We start from the raw sequence: 15,667 nt of genomic DNA on the forward strand, positions 1-15,667 counted from the left end.
AACCAAATGTTTAGGGAGGAATTGTTGTAATTTAATTTGAGGGAATTTCGACTTTCAAATAGACATTTTCCTTCATTTAAACTTAACTTTTTTTCCTTTAATTCTACTTTTCTTCCTTTTTTATTCCCATTTGCATTTATTTCAAAAATATCAAATTTAATTAGCATTTAACAGATGTCCCGGGCGTCATAATATATCAATTAGTGGTAACAGTAGTAGTTGAATTAATTTGAGTCGTAGTTAAAAGCCAACCTATATTTGATTCTTCTGAGAACTATTTGTAGAACACGACATAACACTGTCACAGAATAGAACGATAATGTTATTTATTATTTGTAGCATACCAAGACTCGGTAAGAGCTTACTATTCAACCTCTTTAAGTGTTCAGTATAAATAACCATTCCGATAGTTAAATCTTAAATTCCTACTGTAAGAAAAAGGCTATCTGTTATCGAAAATAGTATTTAAACCATTTTTGCATTTAAATTATCCATCGTATTCTCATACTGCTTGCAGATAACATTATTATGTTGATTTAGGTTTTGTATTTATTGTTAATGTAATTAGTAAATCACAATCTACAACTCGGAGTCATTAAATCATTTTGACTTAAAGATCAACATCCTGAAATGACACAGCTACGACAACACTTACGAATTCAACGGAGTTTGCTGAAGAATTAATTGCGAAAAGTTTTTGGTGGATGAAATTGAATGTCTGAGAGACGTATGTAACAGTGTAGATGACAATACGATAGACAATTATTCAAAGAAATGGGTATTAATTGCAGCTTTTATGAAAGCATAAATGATAAATTTTACTGAAATTGGGGTCATAGAGCTAAATAAACATTTAAGCTTTGAAATCCAGTTTTGAATCCGCATGAAACTGATTGGTAGAAAGATGCATTTTAAATGCAGTCCGTGCCACTAAGTTTATGATACGGAAGAAATTCTGATGAAGGAAAAAGGGTAAAGGAATGTCTTCAAATTTTATGAGATGAAATTCTGAATTTTGTAAACAAGATAAAACAGTAGGCGGCTCATAATTTAATAAAAATCAAATGGTATATTTACTTTACTCGGTTCAATTATTCCTAGCATATGAATTCATTAACTAAATGAGGAAATCAAGCAGGCAGATTGCTTAGCGCAAAGTATTGACTACTAATTACTAATCAGATTTATAAACGAACGTTTTTATATTATATATAAGATCTGTTTTCAATAATTAAAAATATATGTGTTCATTTATATTGCATAAAAAATTAAGATAATTTTTTTTCTAACATTTTTTGTTACATTATTGATTGCTTGCCTTTGTACTTCATTCATAATTTTAAGTAAAGGTATTAATAAACCTCTTACTTCGATATTTTTCATTGAACAGATCTAAGATTAAAGTAGAATAAATATATAATAATAATTAATAATCGGCTTTACTGATACATTCGTTTAAAAAAAACATCTTCGCAGAAGGTCATAATTGACTAGAGTCGTCGGTGATCGCTTGACAAAGTGTTCATTCTAATTCTAGTTGATTTCATTTGTGTTTTTAAACTTCAAGATTAATTTTTAGTTTTGTTCTGCCTAGGAAATAAATCAGCAATAACCTTTAACTCCTCTCAGCTGATTTCTGGTGTAATGGAGATTAGTATGAAGTAAGCTTACCTGCTTATTATATATCTTAATTAATATATATAGAGAGAGAGCAACCCTTAACCATAAGAAAAGAAAAAACATGTGATTCGAAACTCGTCTAACAGACACTGAATTTTAAGGGAATGATCCCATCTTAAAATAAGAATTCTGAGAAATTTGGTGAAGCTCTTGTTCATTTTGCTGAAATTCAATTTAGCTAACATACACGAAGCCATTTATTAATTCACGTAGACGTACTAATTTTCAAGTTCAGTAGGCAAAATCTCAAGTCTAAGTTGCCCGACTGTAACACTTACATACTCTTTCTGAGAGGGGAGGTTTTTTTTGGTTTGTTTGTTTCTTTGACATGTTCTTTAAGCTTCCAAAAATATATTGGAAAACAATTTTATTCAAACTACTTTCATGGACATAGGCATACACTTTAGACAATTCTGATTCAATGTACTTTGGAAATCTTTCATAAGGATGCTCCACATCATAAACAGATCGAATCTTAAAAATTGCAGAATTACACCAGATAAATTTTGTTCTGAACTTTGATCTCCGAGTTACATGCTTAATAATCCTTCAGCCAACCAAAATTTGCTAAACAAAGTTTAGAGTGAAAGCCTTGTTTTCACCATAAAAGCAGTATTTTCTTTGTTAAAATCAATAATATCGCTCCAGGTTTAAAAACACACGTCTGTTTAAAAAGCGGATATTCTACTAATTATCTCTATGTCATCGAATAATGCCAAAATACTATCAACAAATATATTGTTTCTAAATTACTCACTTTGTGTCATTGATAAGCAATACATTATGCTATTTGAAAGATAAAGTTAAACCCGTGAGCTTAACAACCCGCTTTGTAGATAGACTTTATCCCTTGATAATTTATCAAAATGTAAAGGTGAAACATATCTTAAAACCTCTGTTCACGTTTTTTAGATGAATGTCAGGCGGAAAATCCGTTCTTGTAATTTCGATAGATATATATGCATTCTGGGTTATTTAATAATTTCATACGTACATGAGGTACCAAAAATAAGAAGGAATCACATAAGTTTATATATAATTGATTAATATGTATAAGGAAACATAAAACTTATCGCATAGTTTCAAGAGTCGTTAAAACGTTAGTATTACTCAGAGCTATCACCATAAGAGTAAATAATATTGTAGAATATAACTCCAAATATACAAACTAACTGCACAGCAGTCGTTTCAGATAACATAAAAATCTATGTAATTGAACTGCTTTCTTTAAAAAACCAGATTTTTAAATATTTATTTAAGGTAAAGGAGAAAATTATATTATTTCGGTTAACGTATTTTATTTCAGCAGAGTTAAATAAATAAAATATTTTTCTTCTTAAAAAGAAAGATGCAAATCCCAGTTTCTTTTAAAAAATAATAATAATGATAAAAGGAAAATATATTATTATTTCAACACCCTAAATCAGGTATTATTGTTTTCGCTATGCAAAACCGAGCTTCTAGTGAAATGGAAATGCAATGCTACGTCTTGAGCAAGACTTTTCTTAATGAAATAAGTGCAAAAATCTTTATGTGGCATTAGGTTATGGTGAAATAATAGCACAACGATTCCTTTCTTCTTTTTTCCTTACACTGATAAAGTAACGGTGTTACACTGCATATCATAAAAAAGGGTGTCCCATAAAGAACGCAAAGGCAGTTATTTTCTTTGAAATGCCCGCTATTTCTATACTTATAAGTTGGCAGCACTGAACGTTATACGAGTTTCATCTGTTGTCTCTGTGGTTAGTATTTACGGAGCGTCGAATTGCGTCGAATTGTCATCTATTTTCTGTACCAGTAGCGCTTCATGGCGGAACAGCATTTTAGAACTAGCAATAGAGAAAACTTGCAATGTAATTATAATTTTAATTAAGCATTTATTTATAATTTCAGCCTTTACAATCTCTTATTTCCGTTTCCTCATCATAATGCAAATCAGTTCAGATTGCATTTGAGTGTTTTGGATTATAAGTCAGAGCTTATTTTTGCCTCTCGAGGCCACGTTACTAGGTTTCGCAAGCTCTGATATGATTGCAATTCTTCGGCTTTGCACTGTTACTTCTGCTATTAGTAATTTGTATTATTACTGTTACACTGGTGAGACGTTTTGAACCAACTTCGCTTTAAATCAATTGTGTAGTCTTCGACTACTAAGCTTAACTTTGGAAACTTGACTATTTAAGTTGCATCGCCATAAATGGTGGCTGATCTTGTCAAGCGCAAGATGTGCATTTATGTTCAATTTAATAGAAAGGTTGTTAAAATCCTTTTCAACACTCTATTGTTACGTCAGACTAATCGCAATTCGCTCTACGTCTGAAGGAGTTTTATACTAGTTAATGCTACTAAAGTAAGTTAAACTCTATAAACTTATTATATAAAACAAATGAAGTGGAACGTTGTGCAAAGACTGCTCGCAAACCCTCAAAGCATCCTTGTGTTAGTCATTCTACGAAAATATCGCCATCATGAGTGATAATGCTGCTGTCTATCCGTGAAATCTATTCGCCGACTTTCTGAGCAATTGAGTATTTCCAGAGCCAGCATCACTGTGACCGGATGATTTCCTGCAAACCTAACGTAAATTGGCCACAACATCTTGTGATTTGACGCGATATTATTTCTTTCTGTGGTGGTATTTGAAATCGCATGTATACGTCAACAAACCACAATCACATCACAGATTCAACTTGCATTTTCAGAATTAGAGGTGCAAATATGCCGAAAATTTATGGAAAATTTCATCGAAAGAGTGAGAGTGTGCCTACGGAGTGTTGGAGGGCATTTGAGTAATATCGTACTTCATACATATCAGAGGTACCATACATTTCAAAAATATGTAAGTATACAAATATGTAATATGTAAATTACTTAATTTCATCAATAAATTTGTATGTTATTATGCAGTCAAATTATCAGTCAGTTATTATGCAGTTTGTGGGATAAACAAAAATTATTTGCATGACGTGAGAATTGACATAACATCACCACGCTCAATTAGCTTATTTCTAATGAAGTAGCAGTTCTTAAAGATAAGGAATTGCGATTCAGCATGTTTTTCAAAATTAATGAAACAGCTTCTTGTTAAGTATCTATTCCATTCCATTATGTATACATGCACATTATTTAAATCAACTAAAATGTTAATGCTTTTAAATTAAATTACAACCAGCTTATTCCCTGATATTAGTTTTCTACTGCATTAATTACCACTACTTAGTAACATAATTCAGATTTTTTCAGAAATTGAGTGAACCATTTTCCGTTGTAATCCTTAGTATACTTTACAGTGCCATTCCTTATGTTAAATGCAATTAATTTCGTGCTATAGATTTAATGCGACACAGTCACGTTACAGCTCAGTCTAAGATTGAAAGAAATGCAGTAGATCTCGAGAACCTTTCAAATCGAGAAAAGCGTTAAATTTGCGAACGTTAGATTTAAAACAAAAACAGTAACGTAAAAAAATCAAACTTTAGTGTCCAATAGATAGCTCGCGTTACAGCTGAGACCTTCTTCAGTTGCAATCGATTAGCGGAAATCTAGGCCAAGGTCCAGGAATGGAACAACTCAACTCGACCACATTCCCATCGTCTGCTTGGAAAGAACTAATGCCAGAGGAACAAAAGAAAAAATGATGGAATTCACTTGCTATTTTAAAGGATTCACTGCCATTTGCTGAAATGAACACTAGCGAAACCTGATGTTTTATCAGAGGAGATGATTATAACATTTCTCCTCAGTATGTTTATAGTTAATTATAACTTTTTTCACATTCTTACCAGTTTTTATGTACTTGATAATATGCCTAGCGAAATAGCCCAGTCATAAATTTTAAAGAAGTAGGAAAATATTAATCAGGTTTTAACATTAATATAAAAATAGCGGGAAAAGAAAAACTGAAAATGCCTAAAATGAAAAATAATTACTTTCATTAAGCTATGTAAACTAACTACACTATTAAAAGTTTACAAAAGTAATAATTGGTTAATAATAGGTTTCGTGCTATTTAAGAAAATCTGAAAAAAACTCTGATCTACAAGAAGTCTGAAAAAATATTTTCTTACCTTTTGCTGGGCAGCACAATCACATTCACACATCTATAAATAAATATATACATATATAACCAGAGATCTATACATAGCGGGCGCCAAGTCGCCCAAATGACAATTTTAATGGCGCCCGTAATTTTCAGCATTGTTATAATTAAAGAATTTCTTTAATATAAGAGTTTTTAAAGTTTCCTGTTCACAAAGTCGAGATATAAATATAAAGTAAACTATAAAATCTCCATTTTTCTAAGTACTATGCATTAGTATTTAATCACATAGGATATAAAATAAACTACAGTCAGGATCAATAGCAAAGTGTTGAAATTACTGTCCTTCCACGGCAATCGCGACTGTAAGAACAGATACACGTACTCATTCCTTACTGATGCTTTTGCCAAATATATTCGATGAATTCGATCCGTGAGGCAGGGTATTTTTGAGGCTTTATTTCCTTCTTTAACTCATTGCACCTTAATTGCAGAAAAATGAATTATTCGATAACAACTGAAGATCACAATCATGATGCCTTAAAACATCTCTTACTAAATTACACAGGGGAAGTGCTTTCTTGACTACCATTACAAGCATGCTTATTTACCTGGCATATGTGCTTAACGAGTTAAATGTTACGACGTATGTATTTAACGAGTTCAGAAACCGTCATTAGCAGCTACCCAATGACGGCCATTTTATCCGTGGTTGGACAGCATTTCTTATGTTTTGACCACATATTTGATTTTAAACATTTTCAAAACTAAGCAATGCTTTATTCCAAACAGAATACACCAGGGTCAATCTCCAGTACTTCTTCATTTCTAACAGCAAATATAATTTTTTAAGCTGTGCTCTTGTTTTAAGGATATAGTTTATTGTTTTAAAGCCTTTGTTAGATGAGCTCCAGTAATTCTTAGTCAGTATAGAACAAAGTTCTGCAAAGTCCTGTGTATGTTGCGGTGTTAAATTTTTGAAGATTATTTTTAAATATCATTTTTAAAGATAATTTACAGAAAATAAATCGCACTGCTAATTTAATAAGCCGATACCTTACATCCAGATTCAAAATGAAAATCAATAACGATCTCTTAGCTATTCTAAAGTTAGAAAATTTACTTGATTAAATATTTTCTTGCATATGTTAACGAATTTCCGATCGATAAATGAATTTTCATTTGTTCAGCAGATTCAATACTTTAGTTTATGCTCTGTTCTAAAAATAAAGTTTTGATTTAATATCTTGTAAATTTGAAAAGAAATGAATATCTTACTCTGTAACGCACCGTGATTAGGGCGATGCATACCGAACAGAAAGGTTTCAAATTCAAAGGCCTGATCAAGAACGAATGGATAAAAAATGACAATAACTTTCGATTAACATATCTCATGCTAAATACGTATATATAACACTGTATTATAATTCATCCTCAATCTCGCCACAGAGCATATATTGAAGCAAGGACTGCGTATATCTTGGGATTAATTCCACTGAGAGTGAAAAACATTACAAGTTATATAACTTGTAATGACTAACAGGTAATATTTCAAATAAGAGAGACTTGTTTGAAACCATATTTGCGACATCACATGCCGGGAACTGATGACGAAAGCACAAAATCTTTTACGATCGTTTAGTTTTCAGAAATTTATGTTTTCAAAAAATATGTACAGTCTGACTTCGTCTTGTGAGACTGCCTCAAAACCAATTCCATAACAAGTCGCGCAATCGCTAAAATTCATTGCTAGTTATATCAGATACATAAACAAAATATCTACACAGAGTTGCTACATAAATCTGCGTCGCATCAACATGTATTATAAGGAAGAAAATTACAAGTAATATCCGAAACACTGACTGTGCGATCAATACTTAGTTACAGAAACGTTCAATTTCACATGAAAATGTGTCTGAGAGAAAATATTGCAGAAGCAATCAGAAACACTGACGGTGAGGGTCTTGTTGAGTTCTAGCAAAGCACTGATGGTGCTACCTAATACTAAGTTACTTAAAACATTCAACGTCGGTTTCAATATATGTCTGAAAGATGAACATTGCTAATGATATCAAAAGCACTGATAATGCGGCTTGTGGTAAGTTAAAAAAATTCAGCGCCACTTGAAGATTTATCTGGAAGAAAACATAATTGTCTTGCATTCTATGTTATCATGCACATCCATTCGACGAAGGACAATTTGAGCTTCTAAAAGTTCTTGAGCTCAGTTTGAGAAATGAACATACATTAAAAAGAATACAACGACCTTGAAAAATATTTACATTTCACCATCGTATTCTTATATTATTATGAAATGTTAATCAAATTGCAGCAGACAAATACTTCTAATATAGAAAAGTGAAAATAACACGCCGAATTACAATCATTAAGGTGTTTAGACAGAAAGGAATCAGCGGTAATTTTTATAAATTTCAAATAGCCAGAGATTACTCTCAAAGGTTTGACTATAGAATCTTCGAAACTAGTACTGCAATTTTTAAAAAATTACCGCTCAGTCTTGCTGTCTTTAATATGTAGTGATTCTCTTTCTTCCCTATAACTATTACAGAAAATGAGTGTTTCAGAGAAACTTGCTGTTGAAATTCAGGTTATTTTTAAGACCTTGATATCGACATTAATTTTGTTTACGTTCATGGACACTGGGAATTTTGGAAATGGGAGAACTGATGCTCTAGCAAAGCTAGCCACGAAATGCTATATTAATTGAAATCTCTGTATTTCTATTTCTCATTGGAAGTGCTTTTACAGAAATGATGCTACCTGTATTTGGAATAGAAAATACATTATAAGGTATTTCTCCCGCTTTCCTAGTGTGCCTTAGTGGTGTAGTGGTTCTGCACGCTGGGCCGGTATTCCAGAGATATGTGGTTCGATTCCCGAAGAAGGCGATTGCTAATTTTTCATCTCTCTGGCTTCAAAAAAATCACCTAATGTCTCTACAATCTGACTTCAACAAAAGCACAGTGGACCAAAGTGTTTTTTCCTACGAGTTTTCACAGGATAAAAGTTGATCAGTTTTCAAAAGATTTTAAATTAATTCAATTTTTGACTGGACATGGCAATTTTAAAAGCTATTTAAAGCGATCTTGACTGACTTCAAGTGCTTTGTGCATCTGCGGTATCGGTGACGATGATGTTAAGCATATGAGTGTATTCTTCATGTGCAGCAGAAGAAGATACTTCAGGAAACTGTGAAGTACCTGTCTATATCTTGGCCACCATTTATTCTGAAATTTTTCAGACTAAAGAGACAATTTCTGCTTCTTGAAATTTAGTTCTCAATTTAGATTACTGAGTTATAATTATTTTATTACTTTTTGTTTTATTTTCTTTTACTTATTTTCTTTCTTAATCATTTCGATTTATTTATTATTTTTAAATAATTTTTACCCATTTTCAGTGCTACTGTATATTTTTTAACGTAAATTTTGTTGAGAAAGAAACAAAATATTAAATTCTCTTGAAGAAACACATGTTCAAAACGTCGCTCATTCGGGTTGCTTTTATGCCTTTTTGGGGGGAATATAATTTGTCACTGAATGTCTGCAGCTTTATTTAGCAAAATGTTTCCATATAGTAAAATTGCTAAGCAATATTCATGCGTAAGAACAAAAACGACTGCAATTCTTTAAAGAAATTAGCACAAAAAATACATCCTTGGTTGTAGATTTTCTTTAAAAGAGAATTGTTTTGCCTTTCTACAGCAATAATACGGATCGAAAGAGCCATATAATTACTGCTTCTTTCCTTTTCTTTTTTTTTATCCAGAGTCTTAAGAAACTAAATTTAGTTTATTAGGTATATGTATTTCGGAAGGAGTTTCTAAAGAGTAAGGTTCTGTATTAATATAGAACAGCTAATTATTAACATTTTCAAGTAAAATTTTAGTTCCCCTGTAAAATGTTTTACCTCTTTGTGTAGGCAATGCATCCGTAATTGTTTGCTTGAAGACTGGTAATTTAGGCGTCTTACAGAGAAAATTAAGATTTCAGATTATAGGAAGCACCTGCTCATTCTTAAATTTAGCAGCTGAAAATGTGCAACTTGTTTGCCCAGAAATTTAAATGAATATATTGCTGATATTCTTATTGCCTTGAAAAGGAAAGAAAACTTAAAATAATTTCAACATCTCAATATTATTCAAATAAAAAGAAGCTTTGAATTATGTAACGTATACGCTACTTAGCTTTAGAGAAATGGATTTTAGAATATCGACCAAAGGAACCGACTTACTGTATTTTTAAAAGAGAAGAAAATGTTCTTAAACTTAAAATAAAAGGCATTATTAAAAGTTATGAAATACCTAAACCAAATGCAAATGCAGCTAATACTTTCACTGTTGAAATAAGTGAAAGATATATAAATTTCCTGATCTGTGGGTAACTTCTCGGATACAGTTCTCAGATGAATACACCAAAAAATAAGGACAAAATTTCTGCTCTAACAAATGATGCATCCTTTTATGATGTAAGATATTTTTAAGGAGTATCAGTGTTTGTTTGATTTTTAATAGTGATGACATTGCAGGTATATGCTACTCACAATTTTACAATTTACAGTTAGAAAACTTAGACGAAGTTACAGAACCGACAACGGTGGTTACAGTGGAATTTGTTAGAAACAGAAAAGTAGTGATGAAAATTTAAAGTATAGTCAGCTTTTAAAAATAATGTTAGCTTCTTGACCATTTCCCATGCAATGCAGAGTGGAAGAGGTTTTTAAGTGAACAAACAAGAATAAATATAGATCCAAAATTAATAATGACACACTGAAAAGCCTTCATTAACAATATTTTTATTAGCAACAATAGGCATTCGCGGGCAAAATTTTGATGCTTTGCTGTTAAAGAAAACAAAACTGCTTTTTAATGTTAACAATTAAAGAGAGCTTGTTAAACATTAATTAAGTGATAGATATTCAAATATAAATTAAGCAGGTTTCAAAATTATCTTGTTATTTAAAAAAAAAAAAAACTTTTTTCTTTGTGTATATTTTTATCATTTAAGATTTTTTCTTTAGAAAATTCTCAGGAATTCTTATAAAAAATCTCTCGATTCTTGAGTTTGAGGTTGACAAAAGAGTTATTACTTAACATGTTAGAAATGAAATTAGTATGTTGTACATTGCCATATAAGTAAGACCATATAGGGATTTCAGCCTTATTGAGAGGGAAAAAGCTTCCTCATTGATGAAAAGAGGCAGTTTCTTTGGCACCGTTTATAACATAATGTAGATGGTGACCGAAGACATTAACAAATGCAAATTGCATTCAGGAAAGCGAAATTGATAATTTTACTGACTTTTCCAATATTTGCATTTAATTTTTGTCTATTCGTTTCCAGTCCCTAGTAATATGAAAGAAACGGTTTTCAGGGAAACATTTATAGAAACAACAAGAATTAAAGGATTAAGTAAAAAAATTAATTTTATTTAAATTTTAAAATAAAAAAATTAAATAAACAATGAATAAAAATAAAATGAAATGAAAAATAAAAAAGATTTAAATAAAATAACATAATATTTATGATAATTAATTGGGTCAGTGCCCTAAATTAGAACATATATACAGCTATAAGCTTCGATTAATTTAGATTTAAAATTTTAAAAACAAAAGGATTTTATTTTAACGAAATAAAACTAAAAAAATAAAATATAATACACAATATTATTTTTTCATACATCTTTATGATTGGTTTTACCCATTTATGTAATTCACTCTCTTTCCATGCAGTTTTATGGGGTACAATACATACTTCAATTCTATAAGATATTCTATAAGATATGCGGTACGATACATATCTCAATTCTTTTCAAGAGGTTCTCATTGTATACCTAATATTAATGAATCAGATTATGAAATACATATTAACATAGATGGAGAAACAGAAAATGAAGAATGGAAGAAGAACGTAGACTACGACGACTGTACTGAAATTCCTGCATCCGAATTGACAACCGAACGACTACAAAAGTTTTTACAAGGACTGAAACATTATCGAAACTTATTATGACAGTTAATCCCAATACTGATCGTGATTATACAATTCACCGTACGATACATAACACAATTCATTGCTACACATGGATTCATGAAGAGAAAAGAACAAATAAAAGCAATTTTCTGATGTCAACATTGTAATTATCAAAGAATAAACGATAAATAACAGAAAACATGCATTTTTACTTCCTTGTACCAGGTAAAGAAAGTAGTGTAATCACCAAAAATTCCGGGTCTCATACTTCAACGAAAATATCCATTTTGACCGCTATCGAATGCAATTTAACGATGTTTTTACATCACATCTGTACCTAAGCACAGAACAAAGGCCTCTTTTTTCCCAAACGAATTATAAAACTGATTTTAAATGGATTCAGAAGAGATTTTTTCGTGGCGTCTGTACGTACGTACGTATGAACGTATGTATCTTGCATAACTCAAAAACGAATGTTAAAATTTTGTATACAGGACTGCTGTAATATATATTTGTGCATCTCCCTTTTTGGTTACAATCGGCCGCACCAAACAAATATAAATATATATATATATATATATATATACCCACTTTGTCACTCGGCGTCGTGAGCTCAGTTTTTTATTTTTTATTTTTTTTTTATTTTTATATTTTGGTAAATTGCGCCTTTTTTTGCTTTAAAAATTACTGAATTATGTTGTTCTTATTTTCCGGTTAAGGTTTTTATGCTTTAGTTAATCTACATTGTTTAGTTAATCTACAGTTGTTTTCTATTGTTTTAACTGTATTTGGTGTTTAATGTTTTTTCTATATTTTTCAATTTTTAATGAAGATATATTGAGGTTTTATGTATTTTGCCGTGTCGCGAACTGAGAAAGGAATTAATTGAATGAGAAATATATCTCTAACGAAATTCGAGGAAACAAGTGTTTCGTATTAGCAGCAAATATTGTCGCCAGCCTGTCTCGGACAGAGGAGAATATTTACGTGTAGCACATGCGCATTAGGTAAGCGGTGCTGAATCGTCTGTGGAAAACTGTTTCTTTTTAGTCCAAAGGGGCTTTGTCCCTGAAGGACTGATGTTTTCATTTTGGCATTTTGCGTTGAAATCTTTAAAAAGCTGTACTACTTCTCAAACTGTTGCCACCAAATATTATCGCCCTGTATTATATTTCAAGAAATTAAATAATGAATAATCTGCATAAATGTATGCATGTTTCTCAGTGACCGGAAAAATTCTCACTGGAAAAACGCCCACATAGAAAAAAGCTCACATGCAAAAGTGCTCACTTAGAAATATGCTCACACGGATAAAAGTTCACATGGAAATAAGCCCACTGATAAATAAAATACGTAGAAATATCCTTAGATTAATAAATCAATAATTAATCGATTTGAACATCGTATCCTACTTGAATTTTTTAAAGAAAAGTTATTTAAATTACCAAAACATCTGTGGTATATATATATATATAGATATCAAAAACTGTATAACTTTGTATATGTAGATTCAGTTGCTATATGAGATTGGGCCGTTTTGAGTTAGGAAAAGGAGAAAAGGAAGAAAAATTAAACAGATTATACAGTGAAAAATTGTTACAATTTTAATTCTTAAAAAAATAAAATAACAGTAAATGTAAGGTACACATTTTATAATATAAACATTTAGAAGAATAAACAAATATAAATAACTATTTTATTTAGATTACGTAAAATACTTTATTATATATAAATCATAAACATATATTTCAAAAAGTTATAAATGTACAAACGTGCTGAATAACAGCTAATCTATGTAAATATCTAATTTTATCACCGATTTCATCATTATGATTCGCGATTACCAAATGTAAGTTTTCATGTATATATATATTTTTTACTTCAGTACGCCATGTATTTACAATAGCTAATAATAAATGTTGACAGGCTAGATCATTTTTCAGTCCGTCAAATATAAACCACATACTGCGATGGCTAGAATTAAATAATGGATTTAGTATCTTATGAAAGCTTTTGTAACAATTTGTGGTTTTAGGAGATTTTTCGAAGGATGCTTCATAATGATTCTACACTTTGGAAATTCTGGTCTTCTAGAACTTTTTCTAGAACTTAAATAACTACATTCAAACTCCAAATTTATATAAATTAAAGTATGCAAAAGTATGCAAAAATAGAGTAAAAAACAAATATTAACTATTGGCAGTTACAGGAAGAAGAATGTCGTACAGGAGCAGTAGTATAAAATATTATAGTACATGCAAAATTTTACGATAGTTTTTATTCTTTTATATGCCACCCCTTAAAAGGTTTATGCGGGCATTTGTGCAATATTTTTTTTCAAATGATCAAAAAATTTTTCTTTTAAAAATTAAGTATGTGTGCGATGTTCAAATCGATTAATTGTTTATTATTTAATGTAAATAGATTTCTAAGTATTTTATTTATCAGTGGGGTTATTTCCATGTGAGCGTATATCTACGTGAACTTTTTTCCGCGTGAGCATATTTCTAAATGAGCTTTTTTCTAAGTGAGCTCACACGGAAAGCTCAGTAAGTGAGCTTTCCGTGTGAGCATATTTCTATGTGAGCTTTTTTCTGTGTGGGTATATTTCTGTGTGGGCTTTTTACCTGTGAGAATTTATACCTGTGAGCATTATTCTATGAGCATTATTTCTGTGGGCATTTTTCCTGTGGGGATTTTCCCTAGAATCATGTTTCTATCATTATGATAAAAAACGGTACCTAGAGCCATCAAATTTTGAATGACGTAATCCTACTGCGAATATGGGCATCTGGAAGCCCAAATTTGAAATTTGGAATTTGTTTTATTATCGATTTCATATTTCGTAAACGTTAACGAATTTTTGATTAACTAACTCAAGGATTTCAAAGCGAGTAATGGCAACGTTGTACAGAGAAATCATTTTTATCTCCAGCGCGTGAGACTGTGTATCTGAAATTCTAAAGGTATGTTCAATTTAAAATTATTTTGCGATATTGCTCTTGAACTCAATTTTATGGTTAAGTGCGAAGAGCATGATATTTAATAAATAAAGGTAACACACAAAATGTTAAAAAAAACGCCCCTTTGGAATTAATTTAAAATCTTAAACCTTTCAGATTTTCTTTCTTTCTTTTTTTTTTTCTTTTTTGTTTGTTTTTTAATTATTTTTATACCTCCTTTTAAATTTATTATAGTATTTGAAAAAAACATGTCGCAACGATTAGATAATTCTTCAGATGATATAATTTTTGTGCACTCTAAATTTTAAAAAGAATCAAATGTAACGCTGTTAAGTGAACCTAGCACCAGAGTGTAGCTATGGTAAATAAATGTAGTGAATTTTAAAGAGTGCATTTATTCTGTTGTCTCTTGTGGTTTATGCGCTGTCAACGAAGTAGATTTAATTCAGTTCAATAAGTTTAATTGAAAAGCAGGAAAAAATGCATATGATTTAATATTCCGTGCAAGGAAGTCATGTGGTGTACAGATTGTACATGTGGTGTGTCATCAGATTTTTTTAAAATTGCCTCTGTTTAAAAAATTTGTAATTGTCAATCATGTTTTATTTATCGAAAAACAGGAAGGTAATTTTTCTGAACTAATTATCAATTTTTGAGTGAATTTAATTCCTCAATTAGTTCGCTACTATCTGTGACATTGACAGAACTGATTATCCTGATTATGCGTAGTATTCTTGCATATTTTTTCATTACTCCTCGAGCTCTCTTCTTTTAGCTCTAGAAAAAAGATATTTGAAGCATATGTTTTATTTTCATAGTAGAATCTTGTTCATGCTACATGTTCATAACTTGAATAGAATTCTATTTTAATGTCTTCTTTTGGAAAATTCAGTGAAATTCTGTCGAGAAACAAATAAGCATCAGTGAAAAAATTGAGCTACAATCGCGACATCAGCACTAAAAAAAGATAACCAAATAATTAAACTTTT

General features: G+C 30.6%; 1 protein-coding gene across 2 annotated transcripts in view; it reads right to left on the minus strand.

Moving 5' to 3' along the window:
- Positions 1–15,667, minus strand: part of LOC118188221 (CKLF-like MARVEL transmembrane domain-containing protein 4) — a 191,424-nt gene that overhangs the window by 155,154 nt on the left and 20,603 nt on the right. Inside the window, exon 2 of one of the 2 annotated variants that reach the window (XM_085820467.1) lies at positions 5,751–5,783. The exons of the other annotated variant lie outside the window; for it this stretch is intronic. Coding sequence (XP_085676593.1) covers positions 5,751–5,783 — 33 coding nt within the window. The remainder of the gene's footprint in view (positions 1–5,750; positions 5,784–15,667) is intronic. 2 annotated transcript variants of the gene reach the window in all.

The sequence above is a fragment of the Stegodyphus dumicola genome, chromosome 7 (assembly GCF_044657685.1).
Source record: "Stegodyphus dumicola isolate Sdum_Otavi_A_Nest chromosome 7, ASM4465768v1".
NCBI classification, from domain to species: domain Eukaryota; kingdom Metazoa; phylum Arthropoda; class Arachnida; order Araneae; family Eresidae; genus Stegodyphus; species Stegodyphus dumicola.